The sequence below is a fragment of the Salmo salar genome, chromosome ssa09 (genome assembly GCF_905237065.1).
Source record: "Salmo salar chromosome ssa09, Ssal_v3.1, whole genome shotgun sequence".
In the NCBI taxonomy this organism is placed as follows: domain Eukaryota; kingdom Metazoa; phylum Chordata; class Actinopteri; order Salmoniformes; family Salmonidae; genus Salmo; species Salmo salar.
Window position 1 is genome coordinate 18,806,953 of NC_059450.1, and position 27,488 is coordinate 18,834,440.

At 45.6% G+C, this 27,488-nt stretch overlaps 1 protein-coding gene across 5 annotated transcripts in view; it reads right to left on the reverse strand.

The window, feature by feature from the left end:
* Positions 1-1,080: 1,080 nt before the first annotated feature.
* The window catches only part of LOC106610859 (centrosomal protein of 170 kDa protein B), a 50,929-nt gene continuing 24,521 nt past the window's right edge, over positions 1,081-27,488 (reverse strand). For 3 of the 5 annotated variants that reach the window (XM_014210499.2, XM_045723451.1, XM_014210500.2), the window contains 13 exons: positions 11,808-11,921; positions 10,233-10,715; positions 9,109-10,136; positions 8,734-8,880; positions 8,091-8,208; positions 6,300-7,988; positions 4,795-5,023; positions 4,018-4,153; positions 2,806-2,943; positions 2,555-2,643; positions 2,141-2,234; positions 1,974-2,025; positions 1,081-1,809 (listed from right to left, as the gene is read on the reverse strand). In XM_014210499.2, coding sequence (XP_014065974.2) covers positions 1,583-1,809; positions 1,974-2,025; positions 2,141-2,234; positions 2,555-2,643; positions 2,806-2,943; positions 4,018-4,153; positions 4,795-5,023; positions 6,300-7,988; positions 8,091-8,208; positions 8,734-8,880; positions 9,109-10,136; positions 10,233-10,715; positions 11,808-11,921 — 4,544 coding nt within the window. In that variant the 3' untranslated portion in view covers positions 1,081-1,582. The remainder of the gene's footprint in view (positions 1,810-1,973; positions 2,026-2,140; positions 2,235-2,554; positions 2,644-2,805; positions 2,944-4,017; positions 4,154-4,794; positions 5,024-6,299; positions 7,989-8,090; positions 8,209-8,733; positions 8,881-9,108; positions 10,137-10,232; positions 10,716-11,807; positions 11,922-27,488) is intronic. The other 2 variants (XM_045723453.1, XM_045723452.1) reach the window with 2 other exon arrangements.

Sequence of the window (27,488 nt, forward strand, 5' to 3'; positions counted from 1 at the left end):
TATAATCAAGTATGCTTTTGTGAAAGTGAGATCAACTTAGATAAGTATTCAGACCCCTTGACTTTTTCCACATTGTTACGTAACAGCCTTATTCTAAAATGTATTAAATTATATTTTTTCCCCTCATCAGTCTACACACAATACCCCATAATGACAAAGCGTAAACTGGTTTTTAGAATTTTGTGCAAATGAAAAAAAAATAAACAGAAATACCTTACGTACATAAGTATTCAGACCCTTTGCTATGAGACTCGAAATTGAGCTCAGGTGCATCCTGTTTCCATCCTTGAGATGTTTCTACAAATTGATTGGAGTCCACCTGTGGTAAATTCAATTGATTGGACATGATTTGGAAAGGTACACACCTGTCTATATAAGGTCCCACAGTTGACAGTGAAATTCTGAGCAAAAAAACAAGCCATGAGGTCGAAGGAATTGTCCGTAGAGCTCAGAGACAGGATTGTGTCGAGGCACAGATCTGGGCAAGGGTACCGAAACATTTCTGCAGCATTGAAGGTCCCCAAGAACACAGTGCCTCCATCATTCTTAAATGGAAGAAGTTTGGAACCACTAAGCCGCCCGGCCAAAATGAGCAATCGGGGGAGAAGGGCCTTGGTCAGGGAGGTGAACAAGAACCCAATGATCACTCTGACAGAGCTCCAGAGTTCCTCTGTGGAGTTGGGAGAACCTTCCAGAAGGACAACCATCTCTGCAGCACTCCACCAATCAGACCTTTATGGTAGTGGCCAGACAGAAGTCACTTCTCAGTAAAAGGCCCATGAAGCCTGCTTGGAGTTTGCGAAAAGGCACCTAAAGAATCTCAGGCCATGAGAAACAAGATTCTCTGGTCTGATGAAACCAAGATTGAACTCTTTGGCCTGAATGCAAAGGGTCACGTCTAGAGGAAACCTGGCACCATCCCTATGGTGAATCATGGTGGTGGCAGCATCATGCTGTGGGGATGTTTTTCAGCAGCAGGGACTGGGAGACTAGTCCAGATTGAGGGAATGATGAACAATACAATTGTGCCAAGATTGTAGCATCATACCCAAGAAAACTCTAGGCTGTAATCGCTGCCAAAGGTGCTTCAACAAAGTACTGAGTAAAGGGTCTGAATACTTATGTAAATATGATATTTCCGTTCTTTATTTTTAATACATTGGCAAAAATGTCTTTGCTTTGTTATTATGAGGTATTGTGTGTAGATTTATGAGGGGGAAAAACTATGTAATACATTTTAGAATAAGGCTGTAACGTAACAAAATGTGGAAAAGGTCAAGGGGTCTGAATACTTTGCGAATGCACTGTATATGGCACAATAATGGCCTTGCCTTAAAGGGGTTTTCCCTCAGCTGAACTAACCAATGCATGGCTTTAGTGCGTCTTGTACAATCCCCTTCTCACACCATGGCAGTTCAATACGCATTTCAGTTCTCTAGTAGTGTACACACAGTGCAGTAGTGTCTTCGTGCAGTGGGGCCACAGTTCTCTCTAGCAGTGCCCATTTCCCCCTCTCAAATCCACTCTCTCAACACCTGGGATTGTGGCGCAGCTGTGAAGAGGAGGCACTGCGTTCCAGAACTCAGACCACATAGCTCTCTGCCTCTGAGGCCATAGCTGATCTCCTGACACTCTCACTGGACCTGGAGCTGGAAGAGGAGACCCCACCCTCACCCCGCTGGGAACCTAATGATCTCCAGTCTCTCGAAGGGGCCCTGGATGGCCTTACGCTGGCTGAGGAGGGGGAAATAGGAGTAGAGGTTTTGGCTGGCTCAAGGTTCCCACTGGGTTCAATGATGGTGTTGATGACTGGGATGGGGACAGACAAATTTGGCATAAATCAACACATCTGAAATGCTGAGGGAGAAAAGCAAATGACCATTTTTTTTATAATAATAAAATAAAAAAAGCTTTTAAGTGATGCTTGTTTACATGGAGGTTTTACTCAAGATTTGTGATGAAGGTGCACTTGCCTTCAAGTTGTCTCTGAACTCTTCTGAGCTCTTTGAGAATAGATGTGATTTCCTGAAATACAGATAGGCATTTTACACTGCCGAGGGAAATAAACAATACAGCAAATCATCGGAAATACCTATAAACCTGGTCCAATAAGTCTGGAGAAACTTGAGGAAATACCAACCTTGTTTGAGCCTTTCTGGACGGGGATGTCATTTTCAGCATTGATCTTTGCTTCAATCTCCTCCCAAACGTCCTGTTTGTTGTGGAATAGTACCCTGAAAGCACAAAAAAAACCTAGCTCGAGTACAGACAGAGCAACCTCGTATAAAATGAGGAATTGCTAAACTGAATATCTGATGTCCCATATCTCCTTAAGGATTGACTATCTGCCCAACACAGCATATTCTACTCACTCTCAGTCCATTAACCATGCTGGCAGGCTGTGATCACTCACTTAGTCATGCAGAGCTAACTGCATATCAGAGGGGATTAATACAACTTCCTCATCTGGTTCTGGTATGAGTCGTGGGGAGAATGGCCTGATGAAGTATTATGAACTTTTGCACATGCTTCTTGTCTAGGTATACATTCTTACTTTATTTTCTCAGCTAGTTGCTCTGTGTTTTCTCGAATAGCCAGAGAGATCTGGGACACTGGATTCAGCATAAGGTCATCAACAACAACCTGGAGAGAGATGACAGATAAATACATTCAGTCAGCTCTCCACAAAGACAAGGCTGATCACCGCTGGACGAAACAGCAACTTATCAAGAGACAATTATTTGCTTTTTAAAATGTAAATTCTCAAAATGGATTGAAGCGGTATGAACAATATTATTGTCTAACCTCTTCCTGGTTCCATCGTCTGTGCTTAGAGTTGTGTTCCTGCTCATTCATCATGGTCTGGTCGGGGTCCCCGGCAGCAGGTGAACCAGGGGGAGCTCTCTGGTAGTTCACACCAGCCTCAGGAATAGGATGGACCAACTGCAATACAACAGGAGCCAGACATTAGTTAAGGGTGGTTATGATATGTGCCAATCATAAGGTAACTTATATAGAAACAGAGCGATCAAGATTAATCCATGGATGCGACCTCATTAATGACAGCGGAATGTTTTGCATTGGCCCCAGATGTGAGAGCAACCAATTTAAATGTTGTTGTGAGAGTGAACTGATAAATGTGCACCTGAGAAGGATCGGCAGCCTGAGGAGATGGCTGTGCTGTCTGATAGCAAGGAGTGAATGGAAACTCTTGGTTTAAAGGTTGAGTATGTCTTCTCCAGCCATTGTAACATGAACCAGTGTAGACAGGTAAGGATAGACAGGTCTTCTGATCCCTCCTGTCTCAGCCTCCAGTATTTATGCTGCAGTAGTTTGTGTCGGGGGGCTAGGGTCAGTCTGTTACATCTGGAGTATTTCTCTTGTCTTATCCGGTGTCCTGTGTGAATTTAAATATGCTCTCTCTAATTCTCTCTTTCTGTCTTTCTCTCAGAGGACCTGAGCCCTAGGACCATGCCTCAGGACTACCTGGTAAGATGACTCCTTGCTGTCCCCAGTCCACCTGGCCGTGCTGCTGCTCCAGTTTCAACTGTTCTGCCTGCGGCTATGGAACCCTGACCTGTTCACCGGACGTGCTTGTTGCACCCTCGACAACTACTATGATTATTATTATTTGACCATGCTGGTCATTTATGAACATTTTAACATCTTGACCATGTTCTGTTATAATATCCACCCTGCACAGCCAGAAGAGGACTGGCCACCCCTCATAGCCTGGTTCCTCTCTAGGTTTCTTCCTAGGTTTTTGGCCTTTCTAGGGAGTTTTTCCTAGGGAGTTTTTCCTAGCCACCGTGCTTCTTTCACATGCATTGCTTGCTGTTTGGGGTTTTAGGCTGGGTTTCTGTACAGCACTTTGAGATATCAGCTGATGTACGAAGGGCTATATAAATAAATTTGATTTGATTTGATATACTTTAATGGGTGCTAAAGAAAATATTTAAATTGAAAAGCTCTCCATCAGGCCCATAAGTGTGTGACCAGGCAGTGTGGTTAACATACCTCGTCCTGTGTGGACATGGTAGAGGCAGGTGTGTTGGCCTCCACTCCAGAAGAGCTCTGAGGATCAGTATCACCAGCCACGTCATGGATCTCCCTGGCCAGGATGGCCAGATCTTTAGCCAGGTCCTGACTCAGTCTAGAAGGGGAAAACAGACCAACATAGGGACACCTCAGGCACTTGAAAAAGTGTTGCAGTTTTGAAGCAAGTTTTCAGAAGTTGTACACATTTTGCCATAGGGCGGAGAGACATTTTTGCAATTTTATAAGAAATGTAATGCTGTTCTTCTAATTTTGCCATGGGGCAGAGATATTTTTGGGGGGCATTTTTACAGCTAATTTCCTGTAATTTCCCCCCAAAATTGTCAACGGGGTGGAGATAATTCTTTTTCAGTTTTAAAGCCAATTTCCTGCAATTCTATGTATTAGTCATGGCAAAATGTCATGTTAATTATATCTGAGTGAGAGTGACTAACAAAATCCATGGGGCCTCCCTGGATGTCAGGGTCCCTGCGTGCCCGGTCAGTATTTGGCCATGATTACTACATGTTTAGATAGCTTGCTAGACTGACTTACCAATCAAATAATTACTAGCCATCATTGAGTGACTGCTAATGACTGACATAAGAGAAAAAATGCTGATGCAAAACCAAATTTCGAACTCAATGTTGAGACGCCGATTGAGATCCTAAAAATACATACAAAAAAAGGGTCTGGTGCCCTAAGCGACCGCTTATGCCTGGACCCAGCCCTGGTTGTCCCCCTGCTATCTCAACTCACTTTGCTATCTCAGCACTGTGGGAGGACCAGTTCTGGTAGGCGTCTCCCTCGTGACTCTCCTGGTCCGAGTCTCTTGAGCGGGGTTTGGGGCGCAGGGGGATGAGGGGCTGGGAGCAGGAGGCTGAGGGGGTCTGGGAGCGTTTGTGTTTAGGGGTGACCTGGTTACCAGAGTCATACTCCTCCTCCGAGGTGGAGGTGTAGTCAGAGCCTTTCTGCCGTCGTCTGGAGCCTTGGAGCCATGAATTGGTTTGAACGGTGTTTGTGAGGTTAGGAGGATGAGAAGGAAGGCAGGAAAAGACAGAGACACCATGAAAAGGACACCGCAAAAAAACTACAAACCCCACATATCCCATAACACCCCAGAGACCCATACAGAAGGGTTTTGTAGAAGTGCTCATTCAGATGGTAAATGTACTGATGCAAGATGACAACCTAAGTCTTTCTGTACATGTTATTCATTAGGATTTTCTTTTATTCAAAAACATTCACAACCTGAAATGAGCACTCAACCCGACAATAGTAATGGCTACTGTAAAAAATAGTAATGCTGTTGAAGACCATAGAAGTCACAAAGTAAAGAGAAATGTAATTATCGCTCAAAGGATAGTGTATGTACGGTATTCGACATCTGACCCACAATACTCTCACAACTATTTTCTAGACAGTCATGTTATGATTGAACGTTATATAATGATTATGAGAACATTGAGCAGATGGTATCCACCTTCACCACAGGTATTCTAGGGGAAATTGCACAGTAACAGTGTGATGCTGAGACTGATTTCACCTTAAAAGCTATGTCAAACAAAAAACAATAATTGCAGACCATACAACTCCACAGTAACAGAATGGCGGTTTGTGCTGTCATTCTGTTACCGAACTTTGCATCTGCACTGTTCTTCCACTAAATGTGTTTTTGTAAAATTTTCTGTGGAAATTGTTAAGTCATTGTGCATTGAGTTGTATAGTTTGTTGAACTTTGCAATCATTGGTTTTTGTTTTGCATACATTTTAAAAGGTGAAAAATCAGCATCTCAGCATAATTCTGTTACCCTGAAATTGCCCCTATAGAAAATAATTGCAGGGGTTATATTTAAATTACAAATAGCAATACAGCATAAGTGTTGTTAGGGAAGGTCCTTGTTAAAAGCCAAAGGTCAGGGACCTTTAAACCATGGCTTATGAAACCAATCTCCAGAAGAACACAACCTAGGCTTGCCCCCTTGTAACTTGTTAGTTGAACTAATTGTCTCAAACTCACTTAAACCAATTCATCCAGATCACTAATAGGACAGGTCTCCTTTACGCAAACCTACATTGTGATGCTTCCAATCCAGAAGTTGACATTTTTATGTTTCATTACATTTCTGTAACATTTCAAGATTGTCTGGGACATATTTAAACACTTAAGAAAGATTTTTTTTTTTACCTGTAATGACCACTTTGTCAAAAGACTGCAAAATATGATATAACATTACAAAGAGTAGACTGTGTGTGTAACTCACTGGCTGTGCTGCTGGTGTATTTGGCACTGCTGGAGCGGCCGCGGGTGATGGGTTTGCAGGGAGCTCCAGAGGCCCTGCCTAGCACAGGCTTAGAGCTGGGTCCGGCGACGGAGGCCTTACGCCCAGAGCCGCTGTTGGACTCTGTGCTGCGGTTGGAGAAGCCTGTCCTGGGTGCGGACGACTCTGTATCACTGGGAGTGGTGAAGGAGCTGGTCCTCTTCCGGGGCAGAGCCAGCATGTCCAGCCTGGAGAGCTGCTTCTTACTGTCCTGGGAGGCCTTGGTGGTCCCACTGGCCTCCTGGGAGATCCTGTCCGTCTCTGTGCCCTCGTTGTCGGATGCCTCGCCCAGGCGAGCCCGACGAAGCATGGAGGCTCTAGTAGGCCTTGGGGCATACATGCTGTTGGAGCGGCTCAGGGCCTGGGACACTTTGGAGGACTTAGAAGATTCCTTCTGCAGGGGGGTGGCGTACTTCTTGCGTGCAGTGGGCCGGTAGCCCTCCTGGTCTGAGGAGATAGTATCAGGCCAGTAGGGTAAGCTGGAGCTTTGGGAGTCATCGCTAAGGTCCATGGAGCCATGTTTGCCCACACTGCGTCTCATCCCCAGCCTCCTGCCTGGTTCAGGCTTATTGCTGCTATCTTCTCCCTGAGACCGCTGCTTTTCTGACAGGCGATCATGGGCTGACGGCAGGCGACTGGGCTCTTGGGTGAAGGAGCTGGCAGAGGACCTCTCCCTCTGAAGGCCACAGGTGATAGATGGCTTCTTGGATCTGGTCTTGGGGGCAGTTTGGTTGCTGCGCTGGCTGGCAGTGCTGGCTGAGTCTATGTCAGACTCCCCAGACAGAGCGTCATCTACGGGGCAGGGAACTACATCAGTCTGGGCCTGGAGCTTGGCCTCCAGGGCAGCCAGAGCATCCTCAGTCTCCTTGAGGTAGGAGTGGGTGTCCTGGCTGCAGATACCCTGGAACACCTCAGCAGGGTCTGAGTCATTCAGAGCAGGCTGGCTGGAGATGTGGGGCAGTCTGGTGACCTGTGCAGCATCACTTGGCTGGTCCTTAGTGAAGCTCTCCTGCCTGACCAGAGACACTGAGATCTCCTTGGGCTGAGGGCTGACTCTACCCTGGTAGTCCAGCTTGGGAGCTGACGAGTTGTGCTTCACAGTCTTCTGTGAGTCCTGTCCACCCCGCTGTTTGGTCAGGGTGGCTGTGGAGAACTGTGGTGTATTAGGAGGAGGTGGTAGTTTTCTCTCAGTCCTGGGCGTATTGGGTCTGGATCCCCGCTCCTCAGAGTCGATGTAGAATGATGTAGACTTGGGTGGGAGTCTGGGCCTCTCCTCTTCTCTGCTCTGAGATGAACTCTTGTCTGTCATATCTGGTGTGGGCGTCGTCCTCTGGTCTACGATGGAGCCGTCGTCTGACTTACTGGCATCACTCAGGCTGTCTGGGTCTAGGTCGTCCTGTACGGACAGGTTGTGGAGGCCCTCCTGTGGACAGAGGGCTCTGGAGCTCTTCTCGCTGACATCATAGGTAGAGTAAGTGTCCTGATGGACTAGAATGCTGGGAGTTGGAGTCTCATTCTTCTCCACCAACGGTGCCTGAGGCAGAATCCGCCGTGTTCTGGAACTCTGGCCTTCTGATTCCACACTTTTGACGTTGCAACTGAGCATCGCCTGATAGCCGGTCCTCCCACCAACTGAATGGAAACAGAAGGATGCATTTTTTTATGAAGTTGATAATCAGGACTACAACTCATTATCATTTCAAATTTTGTGCAAATTCCCATCAGGTGTCTTACCTCCTCCTGACAGCTCAATCTGTGAGGGGATGTCGAAGAGGCCTGAGGCGGGGCCAGAGTCTGTGTAGCTGTCTGCCAGGCTGGCCCAGCGAGACACCCACTTAGAGCCACCAGACACCTGCATGAAGGATCACTCTAGTTATTCATGTCACGACAGCAGTCAGTAAACACAATAACGCTTACAATACAAAGAAAAATAACACAATCCCGTTCAAGAAATTATAATTTACGATTGAAAAATCTATTAGGGAATAGACACATTTACAGCTTGGGATGTTAGTGCCATTTTCAGATATTAAAAAATATCCTATGACAGCAACAACATGCCAACCTCCACAAAGCCATTCCTATTCCTCAGATAGAAACCAAGGACACCACAAGAGAAAACCAGTTGGTCACATCCAAACCCAGCAGGAAGTAAAGAACTACAACACCAACACCCCCAGAAACCAAAAGAGACTACACAATATCTGCGAGGGAGATAAGGAGAAACCATGGAGAATCAAGAGACCAAAACATGCAGAGTTGTGCTTCCCAGTTTATTGACCCAGTAGATGAATTAATTGACAGACAGATTGATTGTTTGTTTGATTGCGTTAGCTCTGGGAATCTGTCACCACACTGAGGCCGGCTGGGGGTTTACCTGCAGCTGATTCTGTCCCTGCCCTGGAGCTGGCCTTAGATCCACAGAGCTACTCTCCCTAAGCTCCTCCCTGTCCTGAGCCTTAACAGGCTTATATGCTGCTGCAGTGTGGCTGGGCTGCTCTGGCCCCTCAACAACCCCAAACACCTGTCAGAAACAAAGCATGATGTGTGAATACTGTCGCTCCAGGGCTGGAGGCTGCCAAGTCCTCTACGCTCCTGTGTGACACCCATGGTGGCTTTTGTTAGATAGCATGGCTGTCGGATACTTGACAAGGCAGGTTCTCAGGCTGAAGCTCATGGCATGACAAGGTGTGATATTAAAACAAACTTGGAGAGATAAGACTGTTACAGAGAGTAAGGCGAAGAGACTTGCCTGGTCTATCTTGCTGCGTGCCTCCACCACCTCTTCATCCTGGACCTCTGTCTCGATGGTGTAAGTGCCTGCTTCACTCAAGGCATCATCCTCCTCATTCCCCAAGCTTCTGGGGCTTCCAATCTCCAGGGTCCGTGCGGCCTCCAGGGTCCGTGCGGCCTCCAGGGTCCGTGCGGCCTCCAGGGTCCGTGCGGCCTCCAGGGTCCGTGCGGCCTCCAGGGTCCGTGCGGCCTCCAGGGTCCGTGCGGCCTCCAGGGTGTGGTTGACCAGGGATATTAGAGGGGCTTTCGGGGACACAGGCTGGTTGACGGTGGAGGTCTGAGTCAGATATGAGACAAGGGGCTGAGGGGGGCTTGGTGAGGTATGATGGGAGATGGGCACTTCTGCCATTTCTGTTGGTGGTGGACTGATGGTAGGAGACACAGGTGAAGTCTTCCTCTCCCAGGTTGTGTTCATGCTCGGTTGAGTCTCCTGTCTGGACTCCCTTAGGAACTCAGCAGTGAAGTCCTGGGCCAGTTTGGACCTGCGACCCACACTTCTAAAGGGCCTGGGCTGTATGGAGGAGGATTGGGAAGAGAAGCTAGTATTGATCCGATCCTCCGTCTTCTGCCGCCTCAGGGAGCCGGCCTTCTGGGGGCCTCCAGAGCCCGGGCCCTTCAGGGGTATGGTATACTGCTGGGTGGGGTTGCTGGGGCCCAACTTCTTCTCCAGCTTGTTCCTGAGGGCCGGGCTGTCGGGTTGGACTGTGTTGTTGGTGAAGGTCTGTGAACGCTTCTTGCGTGGATTGCCATCAAAGAACTCGATGACGAAGGCCTGCTGGGGGTCTGCTTTGCCCTGGCTCTGAGGAGGGGAGTGAGTCTCTGGAGGGGAGCTGGACAGAAGCTCCTCTGAGTCAGGGTGTGTGAAGGGTCTAGGGGGCCACAGATGGGTTGAGAGAGGCCCCATCGGTGGCTTTGACTGGATAACCTGCTTCCCGTTCACAACAGAATCCTCAGAGTTGCCCCGATTCCCATCCTCATGGTGATGGCCTGACAATAAATACAGAAACATGTTAGCTTGAAAGCTCTGACAGTAACAGTGGATAGTAACAGTGGATTCAGTGTATAAATCATTGAGTCACTCACCTGTGGAAGCCTTGTTGTAGATGGGCAGGTCACTGTTGGTGTTGAAAATGTCCTCTGTCTGAGACCACCTCTGCATCATGCGCACGTCGCTTTGGTCCAGCCAATCAGCCACCTTGCTCTCTGCTGACATCACCTCAGTGGGTGCGGTGACTGCCTCCTTACTCAGGAGCTTGCGTTGCTGGTGGAAGGAGAACTTGGTCACATGGTCTTTGATCTTGATTTTGCCCGGCATGCATTCATCAAACTCGATGGTGAAGGAGGCGTGGCTCTGCACCACAGGGGGTGTGGAGGTGGGGGCTGGGGGGAGAACAGGGACAGTAGGGGGGTCAGTGTCCTTAGTGGGAACCTCCAGGAGCTCCCGCTGCTGGAACTCCTTGGTGGGGATCTCAAAGTAGCTGGGCTCCCTGTGGTGCGAGTAGATTGACCTGGCCTGGCTGTCTGACAGGGAGCCGTTGACCTGTCTGTAGCTCTCTTTAGTATTCTCTGTAGGGGCAGACACAGGGGACAATATAGATCAATACTATATAGACCAATACCGTAAACTAGTGATTTTGGGGGGGGGGGAAAATCGATAAAGTTACATATCTCAATATTATTTTGAACGATATTATATTGATATATTTGATATCATTAGCGTTAGCTAGCGCTCGTGGGCGCCAAAACTCACACTTTTATTTCCCTGACTGATCAAAACCAGTTTTATCATGCTCTCTCGTCTCTCTGAAGCAGACATATAGTGAGCAATATTTTTGGAACATCAAATCGCAATATCGAATCGCAATACACAGAATTGTGAGAATCATGAGAAACGCAGTACATATCATAACGGCACCTAAGTATCATGATAATAATGCATTATGAGGTCCCTGGCAATTCCCAGCCCTACTGTAAACTACAGGCACAAAGGACATGCAGTATGAGGTGGGTAAGGGAAGGAATCACAGACACTACTCGAATGAAATATTCAATATTCAAAGGAAAACAAATCCCATTAAACTCAGTCTGCCAAGTATTCCCGATAAATCTGCAGCCACAAATAATGTGGCTTGACTAAGTAAACAAACAAAAACATCAGCCAATCGATGGGTGCCAGGCCAGCTGGGCGTGAGGAAATGTCACTGTGGGAGCTTGGAGTCCAAAGGAGAGTGGTAATCCGTTCCAGCCAGGCTGGGCAGCATGAGGCTAACAGTCACCCTCCCTCCTCTCTCCTCCACCCTGTCCCCTGGTCTTACAGGGGTAATCCATCACGAGGCACTGCCCGGTGGCCTGGGATGGCCCTGGACCAACCTGGCTCAGTGTGACACTGGCAACTCCTGGTCACCAGTAGGCACTACAGAGCTAAACACCATCAATCTCTCAATGGATGTATTGAAAACCTTTGGTGTGATGCATAACAAAGTATTATGCTTGCCACTCTAATCAAATACAATGGCTGTAACCTTTATGAGTTAGCACAGCTAATAACAATATTGAAGTGCCAGGCCTCTTTCAGAGAGTGACATGCTCACTCTCACATATCCGGAGAAACAAATGAACTGATAGCATACTAATAGTAGAGAAGTGTTTGTTCCAGACCTGCAGGGTCCTCGTCTGGCCGCTGTCCTTCACCGTGTTCAGCATCATCCTCCCCCCACCACGACGGCTGCCCATATAGAGGAGTGGGCTTGGACACTGGAGCCTCACTGGCCACTAACAGACAGACACACACACACACACGAGCAGATACATGGACAGAGAGAGAACAGAGTTAGTACAGCAGCAACTGCCTTCATTTTGCTGGACTATAATAAATACAAAAACTGAATGATGTAGTAGTCACATGGCAGAATGATTGCAAACCCTATAATGTCTGGGTTTGAAGTAAAGCTGTACATTGAAACATTACAAATAAGCGTAGCACAAACAGTCGCAGTGGATAATATGTTGCATTCTGTCCTAAAATGTTCCATCAATTTAATAACTTTGATAAGAATCAGCCATTGACAAAGCAGGTAGAGGGGCCTGGAGTTATAAACGAGGTCACGTGACACACAATACATAATCCTCGGAGGAGGAGAATGAGACTGGACATGGTAATCCTAATCTTCACTAAAGGGAGGAGACGCAGAAATATAACAAATGTGATGCTTTTCATACACTGGTTTACAATGACTCGTCTCTCCAGAGCAGAACATTGAGACAAACTGATAACCTTCCATCTACAGTACATGGTCATACAGTACTTGCTGCTGTCCTGCTTGAATGCATTATCATGTATGATCCACGTAGTGGTGGTCCCTAGATTCTAAAAGGCCACTTCTATAGACGCCAAAATACAGGTTGGTTCCATGCGCGTTTCCATATATGAGATGAGGTTGCTGACGCAGTTAAATTATATTTATTGCTTATAAATGTTAATTGATTATCACACAGATTCCAGGTTGGTAAGTGGTTTATAATTCAATAGCAAATAAACCAAAATATATTCTTTACATTTTCTTTCTTTTATATAAAATTGCACTAACAAACCATATAAATCTGTTTTTATCCATCCCCTACATCTGACCAATAAGGGCACTAGGGCAGATTTCCTGTCACCCTCATTAATGTGATGACATCTAACAGCTGGCTGGCAAGTCCAGGATACTAGCCTATATGGCATAAATCAGATTATCCACATGCCTGGTGTCTGTGAAAACTAAACAGGCACATTAGGGCTCTTTCACACTGGCCTAAATAAACCAAAACACTACAACTCCAAAGCGCTGTTGCCCAGGACACACAATAAGACATCAACAGAGAGAGGGGAGGAAACAGAAGGGCATGTCACTAATTCCATTTGGCTTACCCAATGCTTCCTTTCTAGCTTCACAGGATGGATGACACAGCCTAAAATGGTTTGTGGACTTTCTCTAGGGTTGCACTGAGTCATTTTAAGCTTTTCTATGTTGGTGTGTATCAGGAATGATGAAGCCACTAATGAAAGACATGAAAATAAACGTTAAATCCAGAGCTCTTCTCAGGCAGTGGAAACTATAAGGATACATTTCCACATTATTTTTGTTCAATGTAGAACATAAAGGCAACATCCAACAATTTCAAAGATTTTACTGAGTTACAGTTCATAAACGGAAATCAGTCAATTTAAATAAATAAGTTAGGCCCTAATCTATAGATTTCACATGACTGGGAATACAGACTTCCATTGGTTGGTCACAGATACCTTGAAAAGAAGAAAAAAAAAGTGGGGTGTGGATCAGAAAACCAGTCAGTATCTGGTTTTGCCTCATGCAGCGCAACATCTTCGCAAACATGCTCAATGGGTGACATGACTGGTGAGTATGCAGGCCATGGAAACCTGGGACATTTTCAGCTTCCAGGAATTGTGTACAGATCCTTGTGACATGGGGCTGTGCATTACCATGCTGAAACATGAGGGGATGGCGGTGGATAAATGGCACGTCAATGGCCCTCAGGATCTCATCACGGTATCTCTGTGCATTCAAATTACCATCAATAAAATGCACTTGTTTGTTGTCCGTAGCTTATGCTTGCCTATACCATAACCCCATGGGGCACTCTGTTCACAACATTGACATCAGCAAACTGCTCGACCCCACACAACGCCATACGCTGTCTGCCATCTGCCCGATAAAGTTGAAACAGGGATTAATCTGTGAAGAGCACACTTCTCCAGCGTGCCAGTGGCCATCGAAGGTGAGCATTTCCCCACCGAAGTCGATTACAACGCCGATCTGGAGTCAAGACCCTGGTGAGGACAACGGGCACGCAGATGAGCTTCCCTGAGCCGGCTTCTGAGAGTTTGTTCAGAAATTCTTTAGTTTTGCAAACCCACAGTTTCATCAGTTGTCTGGGTGGCTGGTCTCAGATGAGCCCAAAAGGTGAAGAAGCCAGATGTGGAGGTCCTGGGCTGGCGTGATTACACGTGGTCTGCGGTTGAGGCTGGTTGGACGTACTGCCAACTTCTCTAAAACAACATTGAAGGCAGCTTAAGGTAGATAATGACCATTCAATTCTCTGGCAACAGCTCTGGTGGATATTCCTGCAGTCAGCATGCCAATTGCATACTCCCTAAAAACTTGAGACCTCTGTGGCATTGTGTTGTATGACAAAACTGCACATTTTAGAGCTGCCTTTTACTGTCCCCCGCACAAGGTGCACCTTTGTAATGATCATGCTGTTTAAAAATCAGCTTCTTGGATTATTTTAGCGAAAGAGAAATTCTCACTAACAGGGATGTAAACAAAACTGTGCAAAAAATGTGAGAGAAATATGCTTTTTGTGTGTATGGAACATTTTTGGGATGTTTTATTTCAGCTCATGAAACACTGGACCAAAACTTGACATGTTGCGTTTATATTTTTGTTCAGTATATATTAAAAAGTACATGGCCTGTCAGGGTAGACTACAGTAGGCCAGACAAGGTCACCTCAGAGAGGCAGCAGGCTGCTTTACAGACAGCAGGAGAAGACAGACTCCACAGTCCACACCCTGTAAGGCTTCAGGAAAAACAGACATCTCTAAGCCTCTCAGTGTGGAGTCCCTGGACTTCCAACAGGGTGTGGCCTGTAGGGAATGGGACACTGGTCACCTCACCAGTCTAGCTGCTTCAGGAGGAAATAAAGAGTCAGTCAGCAGCTACATTAACCCATCACATACAGGCAGAGTGGGATGAAGGCTGAATGTAAACATTTAAACTAAGTGTAAATGGTTGGAGGTCTGGCGTGTCATAACCTTCTAACTGTCAGTAGTTAAAGCCACTAGTGATGGTCCATCCTTGCATTCCACTGCTGGATAATGGGTCCGGATGAGCTGGATTACAGAGTGGGATCAGCTGGGTTAAAGGGTTTACTCTACTGTCATACAACATGGTTGATCAACTTAGTCATGGGAGCTATGACATCCAGTTTTAAAGATTGTGGAGCGAGACAGCAGTACTGCTTATGAAGAGTTACAGTATATGATCAATACAAGTAGGCTTGGCTGGCTTACACAACCAACTGACATACCCAAATTCCAAATTCAAGTCATCAAGGCTATGTACAGTATGATGAGAATTCAAGAGAAAACATCAAACGATCAGTGAATTGTGCGTAAAAACGTGCCCCATTCATTTTAAATAAAGAGCTCTTTTGTCAAGTAGAGTTCATGTCTGCATCTTGTAAATGGAAACTATTTGAGAGTAGTGTGGAAATTGCTCAGCCAACAGCAGTCGTGTGTGTTTTGACCCTGTGAATGAAACTCATTCAAATTATCACTTGTGAATGATGTATTATCACTTGTGAATGATGTATTATCACTTGTGAATGATGCCCAGTGCGTGCAGCAAGGAAAGAAAAAGCACATGCCTTTTTTTTGTGCACAACTTTTCATAGTCGCACACCTCATGTAGCCTAGCCCATAGGCCTATATGTTTTGACTAAAGTGGCCAAATAACTTAAAATTAAGCATATTAATCCGCTTTACAACCGGCGAAGAGCCTTACTGGCATACATAGGCGGTGCATAAGTTTCACGTTTGGGGAAGATAATTTTCACCATAAAAATGCACCTTTATTATAATGCATTACATGCATAATCACATTTGCGGTTACTTATGAGAACAGCGTTTTCCTGCTAATTGACTGCATCTTGGAACATTCATGCCTATAGCCTACTGCCTTATCCGCATTGCTGCGCTTACAACGCGAAGAAACAGCTTAAAATGTCGACAAACTATTAGGCTAACGTTCTGATCTGTTGCATCAGCCTCATTGCTTTTAAACGTTTTTTTTTTTTATGCAAGTGGTTGTATAATTTGGGGTCTGCCGCATCCCACAACTGTCCCTGAGTATGTTTGGAATATGCATTTCTTCTTCCAATAGAATAGGTTAACTTTTGTACTATGGGCGATAGCATACTGACATAGGCTAGTGCTTTTGCTGTTAGTTAGGCCTACTCATCTTGTTGGCAGATGAAAAGTAGGCTAAACGTGGACATCTTCAATATGCGCCTCGAAATTCGATGTATGCAACGTCACTTATAGGCTACTTAGCTGAGATGCTTTGAGAAGGACCCGATCACGTGACGGGCATTGGCTAATAAGAACTGAGATATCTGAGAGAGCCATGTGAGTGAGGTGCTTCGGAGCATGGCAGCCGGGAGAAGGGAATTATAATTATTTTATTTTAAGCCCACAATGGCCACTTTAGTCACAAAAGGTATAGATTTTTTAGGGGGCATTATGGACACACAAGGGGGATGCTGCCAGGAAATTCAAGGCCTGGTGGGAATATTATCAAGGGCTCGCTAAATAGGGAATGAGAAACAAAGCAGAACTCATGCCTTTCATGCAACTTTTTTCAAATCATCATCATCATTAGAGTCGCATCATGCAGCCTTAGAATGTATTAAAAATCAAAACATATAGCCATATAACGTATGTATCAACTAAAGTTTCATAAATAACTTTAAATTAAGCATATACAGAGCATTCGGAAAGTATTCAGACCCCTTCCCCTTTTCCACGTTACAGCCTTATTCTAAAATAGGTAAAATAACAAAAGTTCCACAGAAATCTACACACAAACACTTTTACAAATGCACAATAGAGAGCATAATGTATCACCGACTGGTACGACAACTGCACCGCCCGCAACCGCAGGGCTCATCAGAGTGGTGCAGTCTGCCCAACGCTTTACCCAAGGGCAGACTGACTGCCCTCCAGAACACCGACAGCACCCGATGGCACAGGAAGGCCAAAAAGATCATCAAGGACATCAACCACCTGATCCAAAGCCTGTTCACCCCGCTATTATCCAGAAGGTGAGGTCAGGACAGTTGCATCAAAGTTGGGACAAGGCTGAAAAGCTTCTCTCAAGGCCATCAGACTGTTAAATAGCCATCACTAGCCGGCAACCACCTGGTTACTCAACCCTGCAACTTAAAAGCTGCTGTCCTATACAAAGTTGGATATAAAGTCAAAAGTTTACATACACCTTAGCCAAATACATTTAACCTGTTATGGCTAGGGGGCAGTATTTTCACAGCCGGATAAAAAAACGTACCCGATTTAATCTGATGATTACTCCTGCCCAGAAACTAGAATATGCATATAATTATTAGCTTTGGATAGAAAACACTCCAAAGTTTCTAAAACTGTTTGAATGGTGTCTGTGAGTATAACAGAACTCATTTGGTAGGCCAAAACCTGAGAAGATTCCATGCAGGAAGTGCCCTGTCTGACAATTTCCAATACAGAGGATCTCTGCTGTTACATGACACTTCCTATGGCTCCCATGGGCTCTCAGAAGGCGGCAAAAAGCTGAATCGTGGCTTTGCAGGCTCTGGTTGAAAAAAAGTAGCGCGTTTGGGTAGTGGCTGGTTACAGTACTGTGAGACTCAGGCGCGTGCCCGCGTCGACCCCATGCTATGTTTTCTTTCGTCTGTTTACCTAAACGCAGATTCCCGGTGGGAATATTATCGCTTTTTTACGAGAAAAATGGCATAAAAATTGATTTTAAACAGCGGTTGACATGCTTCGAAGTACGGTAATGGAATATTTAGAATTCTTTTGTCACGAATTGCGCCATGCTCGTGACCCTTATTTACACTTTGGATAGTGTCTTGAACGCACGAACAAAACGCTGCTATTTGGATAAAACGATGGATTATTTTGGACCAAACCAACATTTGTTATTGAAGTAGCAGTCCTGGGAGTGCATTCTGACGAAGACAACAAAGGTAATCAAACTTTTGTAATCGTAAAATCGGAGTTTGGTCAGGGCTAAACTTGGTCGGTGTCTAAATGGCTAGCCGTGATGGCTGGGCTATCTACTGAGAATATTGCAAAATGTGCTTTCACCGAAAAGCTATTTTAAAATCGGACATATCGAGTGCATAGAGGAGTTCTGTATCTATAATTCTTAAAATAATTGTTATGTTTTTTGTGAACGTTTATCGTGAGTAATTTAGTAAATTCACCGGATGTTTGCGGGGGGTATGCTAGTCCTGAACGTCACACGCTAATGTCCCACCTCGCTCATCAACTCATCCTTGACCGCTGGCTACGTCCCTTCCGTCTTCAAGAGAGCGAGAGTTGCACCCCTTCTGAAAAAACCTACACTCGATCCCTCTGATGTCAACAACTACAGACCAGTATCCCTTCTTTCTTTTCTCTCCAAAACTCTTGAACGTGCCGTCCTTGGCCAGCTCTCCTGCTATCTCTCTCAGAATGACCTTCTTGATCCTAATCAGTCAGGTTTCAAGACTGGGCATTCAACTGAGACTGCTCTTCTCTGTGTCACGGAGGCTCTCCGCACTGCTAAAGCTAACTCTCTCTCCTCTGCGCTCATCCTTCTAGACCTATCTGCTGCCTTTGATACTGTGAACCATCAGATCCTCCTCTCCACCCTCTCCGGGTTGGGCATCTCCGGCGCGGCCCATGCTTGGATTGCGTCCTACCTGACAGGTCGCTCCTACCAGGTGGCGTGGCGAGAATCTGTCTCCGCACCATGCGCTCTCACCACTGGTGTCCCCCAGGGCTCAGTTCTAGGCCCTCTCCTATTCTCGCTATACACCAAGTCACTTGGCTCTGTCATATCCTCACATGGTCTCTCCTATCATTGCTATGCAGACGACACACAATTAATCTTCTCCTTTCCCCCTTCTGATAACCAGGCGGCGAATCGCATCTCTGCATGTCTGTCAGACATATCAGTGTGGATGACGGATCACCACCTCAAGCTGAACCTCGGTAAGACGGAGCTGCTCTTCCTCCCGGGGAAGGACTGCCCGTTCCATGATCTCGCCATCACAGTTGACAACTCCCTTGTGTCCTCCTCCCAGAGTGCTAAGAACCTTGGCGTGATCCTGGACAACACTCTGTCGTTCTCCACTAACATCAAGGCGGTGACCCGATCCTGTAGGTTCATGCTCTACAACATTCGCAGAGTACGACCCTGCCTCACACAGGAAGCGGCGCAGGTCCTAATCCAGGCACTTGTCATCTCCCGTCTGGATTACTGCAACTCGCTGTTGGCTGGGCTCCCTGCCTGTGCCATTAAACCCCTACAACTCATCCAGAACGCCGCAGCCCGTCTGGTGTTCAACCTTCCCAAGTTCTCTCACGTCACCCCGCTCCTCCGCTCTCTCCACTGGCTTCCAGTTGAAGCTCGCATCCGCTACAAGACCATGGTGATTGCCTACGGAGCTGTGAAGGGAACGGCACCTCCATACCTTCAGGCTCTGATCAGGCCCTACACCCAAACAAGGGCACTGCGTTCATCCACCTCTGGCCTGCTGGCCCCCCTACCTCTGAGGAAGCACAGTTCCCGCTCAGCCCAGTCAAAACTGTTCGCTGCTCTGGCACCCCAATGGTGGAACAAGCTCCCTCACGACGCCAGGACAGCGGAGTCAATCACCACCTTCCGGAGACACCTGAAACCCCACCTCTTTAAGGAATACCTGGGATAGGATAAAGTAATCCTTCTAACCCCCCCCTTAAAAGATTTAGATGCACTATTGTAAAGTGGTTGTTCCACTGGATATCATAGGGTGAATGCACCAATTTGTAAGTCGCTCTGGATAAGAGCGTCTGCTAAATGACTTAAATGTAATGTAATGTAATGTAAAAAAGCTGGGTTTTGATATAAATATGAACTTGATTGAACAAAACATGCATGCATTGTATAACAATGTCCTAGGGTTGTCATCTGATGAAGATCAAAGGTTAGTGCTGCATTTAGCTGTGGTTTTGTTTTTTGTGACATTATATGCTAGCTTGAAAAATGGGTGTCTGATTATTTCTGGCTGGGTACTCTGCTGACATAATCTAATGTTTTGCTTTCGCTGTAAAGCCTTTTTGAAATCGGACAGTGTGGTTAGATTAACGAGAGTCTTGTCTTTAAAATGCTGTAAAATAGTCATATGTTTGAAAAATTGAAGTTTTCGGATTTTAGAGGAGTTTGTATTTCGCGCCACGCCCATCATTGGATATTGGAGCAGGTGTTCCGCTAGCGGAACGTCTAGATGTAAGAGGTTAAACTCAGTTTTTCACAATTCCTGACATTAAATCCTAGTAAAAAAATTCCCTGTCTTAGGTCAGTTAGGATCACCACTTTATTTTAAGAATGTGAAATGTCAGAATAATAGTAGAGAGAATTATTTCGTTCAGCTTTTATTTCTTTCATCACATTCCCAGTGGGTCAGAAGTTTACATACACTCAATTAGTATTGCCTTTAAATTGTTTAGCTTGGGTCAAACGTTTTGGGAAGCCTTCCACAAACTTCCCACAATAAATTGGGTGAATTTTGGCCCATTCCTCCTGACAGAGCTGGTGTAACTGAGTCAGGTTTGTAGGCCTCCTTGCTCGCACACGCTTTTTCAATATGCCCACACATTGTCTATAGGATTGAGGTCAGGGCTTTGTGATGGCCACTCCAATACCTTGACTTTGTTGTCCTTAAGCCATTTTGCCACAACTTTGGAAGTATGCTTGGGGTCATTGTCTATTTGGAAAACCCATTTGCGACCAAGCTTTAACTTCCTGACTGATGTCTTGAGATGTTGCTTCAATATATCCACCAAATTTTCCTCCCTCATGATGCCATCTATTTTGTGAAGTGCACCAGTCCCTCCTGCAGCAAAGCACCCCTACAACATAATGCTGCCACCCCCATGCTTCACCGTTGGGATGAGGTTCTTCGGCTTGCAAACATAACGATGGTCATTATGGCCAAACAGTTCTATTTTTGTTTCATCAGACCAGAGGACACTTCTCCAAAAAGTACGATCTTTGTCCCCATGTGCAGTTGCAAACTATAGTCTGGCTTTTTTATGGCGGTTTTGGAGCAGTGGCTTCTTCTTTGCTGAGCGGCCTTTCAGGTTATGTCGATATAGGACTCGTTTTACTGTGGCTATAGATACTTTTGTACCTGTTTCCTCCAGCATCTTCACAAGGTCCTTTGCTGTTGTTCTGGGATTGATTTGCACTTTTCGCACCAAAGTATGAACACATCTCCTTCCTGAGCGGTATGGTCCCATGGTGTTTATACTTGCGTACTATTGTTTGTACAGATGAACGTTGTACCTTCAGGCATTTGGAAATTGCTCCCAAGGATGAACCAGACTTGTGGAGGTCTACAATTTTGGGCTGATTTCTCTTGTGGTCTTGGCTGATTTCTTTAGATTTTCCCATGATGTCAAGCAAAGAGGCACTGCGTTTGAAGGTAGGCCTTGAAATACATCCACAGGTACACCTCCAATTGACTCAAATTCTTTCAATTAGCCTATCAGAAGCTTCTAAAGCCATGACATTATTTTCTGGAATTTTCCAAGCTGTTTAAAGGCACAGTCAACTTAGTGTATGTGAACTTCTGACCCACTGGAATTGTGATACAATGAATTATAAGTGAAATAATCTGTCTGTAAGCAATTGTTGGAAAAATTACTTTGTCATGCACAAAGTAGATGTCCTAATCGACTTGCCAAAATTATAGTTTGTTAACAAGAAATTTGTGGAGTGGTTGAAAAACGAGTTTTAATGACTCCAACCTAACTGTATGTCAGCTTCTGATTTCAGGTGTACATAGAATCACTGGCCACCTTAAATGGAACAAATCACATTTTTGTCACATGGGCCGAATACAACAGGTGTAGAACTTACAGTGAAACGCTTAAATAAGTGTTAAGTAAAAAAAATAGATGAGCAAAAACTAAAAGTAACAAATAATTAAAGAGCAGCAGTAAAATAAACAGTATCGAGGCTATATACAGGGGGTACCGGTACAGAGTCATTGTGCTGGGCCACTGGTTAGTCGAGGTAATTGAGGTAATATCTACACTTGTAATTTGAATGTTTACATACTGCTTTACTCATATGTATTTTAGTCAATGCCACTCCGACATTGGTCTTCCTAATATTTATATATTTCTTAATTCCATTATTTGACTTTTTTGTGTGTATTGTTAGATACTACTGCACTGTTGGAGCTAGGAACACAAGCATTTTACTACACCCGCAATAACATCTGCTAAATATGTGTATGTGACCAATACGATTTGATGACAAAGCAAAAACAGGTTTAGACATTATTGCAAATGTATTAAAAATAAAGTAACAGAAATAGCTTACGTAAATAAGTATTCAGACCCTTTGCTATGAGACTCGAAATGCATCCTCAGGTGCATCCTGTTTCCATTGGTCATCCTTAGGATGTTTCTACAACTTTATTGAAGTCCACCTGTGGTAAATGCAATTGACTGGACATGATTTGGAAAGGCACACATCTGTCTATATTGAGGTACCACAGTTGACAGTGCACAGGCACCCTCATAAGATATCATCCTGACCAACCTGCCCTCTAAATATACCTCTGCTGTCTTCAACCAGGATCTCAGCGATCACTGCCTCATTGCCTGTGTCCGTAATGGGTCCGCGGTCAAACGACCACCCCTCATCACTGTCAAACGCTTCCTAAAATACTTCAGCAAGCAGGCCTTTCTAATCGACCTGGCCCGGGTATCCTGGAAGGATATTGACCTCATTAAGTCAGTAGAGGATGCCTGGTTATTCTTTCAAAGTGCTTTCCTCACCGTCTAAAATAAGCATGCCCTATTCAAAAAATGTAGAACTAACAACAGGTATAGCCCTTAGTTCACTCCAGACCTGACTGCCCTTGATCAGCACAAAAACATCCTGTGACGTACTGCATTGGCATCAAATAGCCCCCGCGTAATGCAACTTTTCAGGGAAGTTAGGAAACAATATACACAGGCAGTAAGGAAAGCAAAGGCTAGGTTTTTCAAACAGAAATTTGCATCCTGTAGCATAAACTCCAAAAAGTTCTGGGACACTGTAAAGCTTCCGGTGCCGACAGAGATGGCCGGCTCGCTTTGCGTTCCTAGGAAACTATGCAGTATTTAGTTTTTTTTAACGTATTATTTCTTACATTGTTACCCCAGGAAATCTTAAGTTTTATTACATACAGCCGGGAGGAACTATTGGATATAAGAGCGACGTCAACTCACCAACATTACGACTTTCCCGAAGCGGATCCTCTATTTGGTCCACCACCCAGGACAATGGATCGGATCCCAGCCGGCGACTCAAAACAACGGTGCCGCAGAAGGGGCAGACGGAGCGGTCTTCTGGTCAGGCTCCGTAGACAGCACATCGCACCACTCCCGAGCAGACTACTCGCCAATATCCAGTCTCTTGACAACAAGGTAGACGAAATCCGAGCAAGGTTTGCCTTCCAGAGAGACATCAGAGATTGTAACGTTCTTTGTTTCACGGAAACATGGCCTACGTTATCAGCGTTGGTACAGCCACCTGGTTTCTTCACGCATCACGCCAACAGAAACAAACATCTCTCTGGTAAGAAGAAGGGCGGGGGTGTGTGCCTTATGATTAACGAGACGTGGTGTGATCATAACATACAGGAACTCAAGTGCTTTTGTTCACCTGACCTAGAATTCCTTACAATCAAATACCGACCGCATTATCTACCAAGAGAATTCTCTTCGATTATAATCACAGTCGTTTATATCCCCCCAAGCAGACACATCGACGGCCCTGAAAGAACTTCATTGGACTATGTAAACTGGAAACCACATATCCTGAGGCTGCATTTATTGTAGCTGGGGATTTTAACATGGCTAATCTGAAAACAAGGCTCCCTAAATTTTTATCAGCATATCGAAAGCGCTACCTGGGCTGGCAAAACCCTGGATCATTGTTATTCTATCTTCTGCGACGCATACAAAGCCCTCCCCCGCCCTCCTTTCGGAAAATCTGACCACGACTCCATTTTATTGCTCCCAGCCTATAGACAGAAACTAAAACAGGAAACGCCCGTGCTCAGGTCTGTTCAACGCTGGTGCGACCAATCAGATTCCACGCTTCAAAATTGCTTCGATCATATGGACTGGGATATGTTCTGCATTGCGTCTGACAATAACATTGATGAATACGCTAATTCGGTGAGCGAGTTTATTAGCAAGTGCATCGGTGATGTTGTATCCACAGCGACTATTAAAACCTTCCCCAACCAGAAACCGTGGATTGATGGCAGCATTCGCGCATAACTGAAAGCGCGAACCACTGCTTTTAAATCAGGCGACCGAAAACATGACCGAATACAAACAGTATAGCTATTCCCTCTGCAAGGAAATCAAACGAGCTAAGCGTCAGTATAGAGGCAAAGTAGAGTCGCAATTAAACGGCTCAGACACGAGAGGTATGTGGCAGGGTCAATCACGGAATACAAAAAGAAAACCAGCCCCGTCGCGGACCACGATGTCTTGCTCCCAGACAAACTAAACAACTTCTTTGCTCGCTTCGAGGACAATACAGTGCCACCGACACAGCCCGGTACCAAAACCTGCGGGATCTCCTTCACTGCAGCCAACGTGAGTAAAACATTAAATGTGTTAACCCTCGCAAGGCTACCAGCCAAGACGGCATCCCTAGCCACGTCCTCAGAGCATGCGCAGACCAGCTGGCTGGCTGGTGTTTACGGACATATTCAATCAACCCTTATCCCAGTCTGCTGTTCCCACATGCTTCAAGAGGGCCACCATTGTTCCTGTTCCCAAGAAAGCTAGGTAACTGAGCTAAATGACTATCATGAAGTGCTTTGAGAGACTAGTCAAGGACCATATCACCTCCACCCTACCTGACACCCTAGACCTACTCCAACTTGCTTATCGCCCCAATAGGTCCACAGACGACGCAATCGCAATCACACTGCCCTAACCCATCTGGACAAGAGGAATAGCTATGTAAGAATGCTATTCATCGACTACAGCTCAGCATTTAACACCATAGTACCCTCCAAACTCGTCATTAAGCTCGAGACCCTGGGTCTCGACCCCGCCCTGTGCAACTGGGTCCTGGACTTCCTGACGGGCCGCCCCCAGGTGGTGAGGGTAGGAAACAACATCTCCCCCTGCGCTGATCCTCAACACTGGAGCCCCACAAGGGTGCGTTCTCAGCCCTCTCCTGTACTCCCTGTTCACCCATGACTGCGTGGCCATGCACGCCTCCAACTCAATCATCAAGTTTGCAGACGACACTGCAGTGGTAGGCTTGATTACCAACAACGACAAGACGGCCTACAAGGAGGAGGTGAGAGCCCTTGGAGTGTGGTGTCAGGAAAATAACCTCACACTCAATGTCAACAAAACAAAGGAGATGATCGTGGACTTTAGGAAACAGCCCCCTATCCACATCGACGGGAAAGTAGTGGAGAAGGCGGAAAGTTTTAAGTTCCTCGGCGTACACATCACGGACAAACTGAAATGGTCCACCCACACAGACAGCGTGGTGAAGAAGGCGCAGCAGCGCCTCTTCAACCTCAGGAGGCTGAAGAAATTCGGCTTGTCACCAAAAACACTCAAACTTTTACAGATGCACAATCGAGAGCATCCTGTCGGGCTGTATCACCGCCTGGTACGGCAACTGCTCCGCCCATAACCGGAAGGCTCTCCAGAGGTTAGTGAGGTCTGCACAACGCATCACCGGGGGCAAACTACCTGCCCTCCAGGACACCTACACCACCCGATGTCACAGTTTGTGTCGCATTGCTTTGCTTGATCTTGGCCAGGTCGCAGTTGTAAATGAGAACTTGATCTCAACTGGCCTACCTGGTTAAATAAAAGGTGGGGGAAAAATGTCAGCGCAAAAACCAAGCCATGAGGTCGAAGGAATTGTCCTTAGAGCTTCGAGACAGGATTGTGTCCACGCACAGCTCTGGGGAAGGGTACCAAAACATTTCTGCAGTAATGAAGGTCCATAAGAACACCAGTGGGCTCTATCATTCTTAAATTGAAGAAGTTTAGAACCACCAAGACTCTTCCTAGAGCTGGCCGCCTGGCCAAACTGAGCAATCGGGGAAGAAGGGCCTTGGTCAGGGAGGTGACCAAGAACCCGATGGTCACTCTGGAGCTCTGTCAGAGTTCCTCTGTGGAGATGTGAGAACCTTCCAGAAGGACAACCATCTCTGCAGCACCACCAATCAGGCCTTTATGGTAGATTGGCCAGACGGAAGCCACTGCTCAGTAAAAGGAACATAACAGCCTGCTTGGAGCTTGCCAAAAGGCACCTAAAAGACTCTCAGACCATGAGAAACAAGATTATTTGGTCTGATGAAACCAAGATTATTTGGTCTGATGAAACCAAGATTGAGCTCTTTGGCCTGAATGCCAAGCATCACGTCTGGAGGAAACCCGGCACCATCCCTACAGTGAAGGACGGTGGTGGCAGCATCATGCTGTGGGGATGTTTTTCAGGGGCAGGGACTGGGAGATTAGTCATGATCGAGGGGAAAGATGAACGGAGCCAAGTACAGAGAGATCCTTGATGAAAACCTGCTCCAGAGCGCTCAGGACCTCAGACTTGGGCAAAGGTTCACCTTCCAACAGGACAACGACGCTAAGCACACATCCAAGACAAACGCAGGAGTGGCTTTGGGACAAGTCTCTGTATGTCCTTGAGTGGCCCAGCCAGAGCCCGGACTTGAACCCGATCAAACATCTCTGGAGAGACCTGAAAATAGCTGTTCAGCGACGCTCCCCATCCAACCTGACAGAGCATGAGAGGATCTGCAGTGAAGAATGGGAGAAACTCCCCAAATACAGGTGCCAAGCTTGTAGCATCACACCCAATAAGACTCGAGACTGTAAATGCTGACAAAGGTGCTTCAATCAAGTACTGAGTAAAGGGTCTGAATACTTATGTAAATGTGGTATCATTTTATCCGTTTTTTATACATTTGCAAACATTATTAAAAACCTGTTTTTGCTTTGTCATTATGGGGTATTGTGTGTAGATGGATAAAAAAAATCTTTATCAATTTTAGAATAAGGCTGTAATGTAACAAAACATGGAAAAAGTCAAGGGGTCAGAATACTTTCTGAATTCACTGTTGAAGGTCCTGTTAACTGCTCAGCAAGGAAGTGCGCACTTCCTTGGAAATCATTTGAAGAAAATATCATTTTATTTTATTCAGCTATGTTCAATTATATTATTCATACTATAAAACAAGAAAAAAAATTATGCCACGGAATTCTGAGCAAATCTTGTCTGCTAAACGAACTAGTGTAGCCCACAGCAATATGTCATAGTCATATTAGTTCCTAACAAAGAAAACTCAGAGTATGATATTATGTTCTTCAAAAATATTACTATATTTTCTTCATATGCTTCTTTAGACCTGTCTAAAATAAAATTGATCTATTGTGATGGTGTAGGCTATATTAAAAGTTAGACTTTTT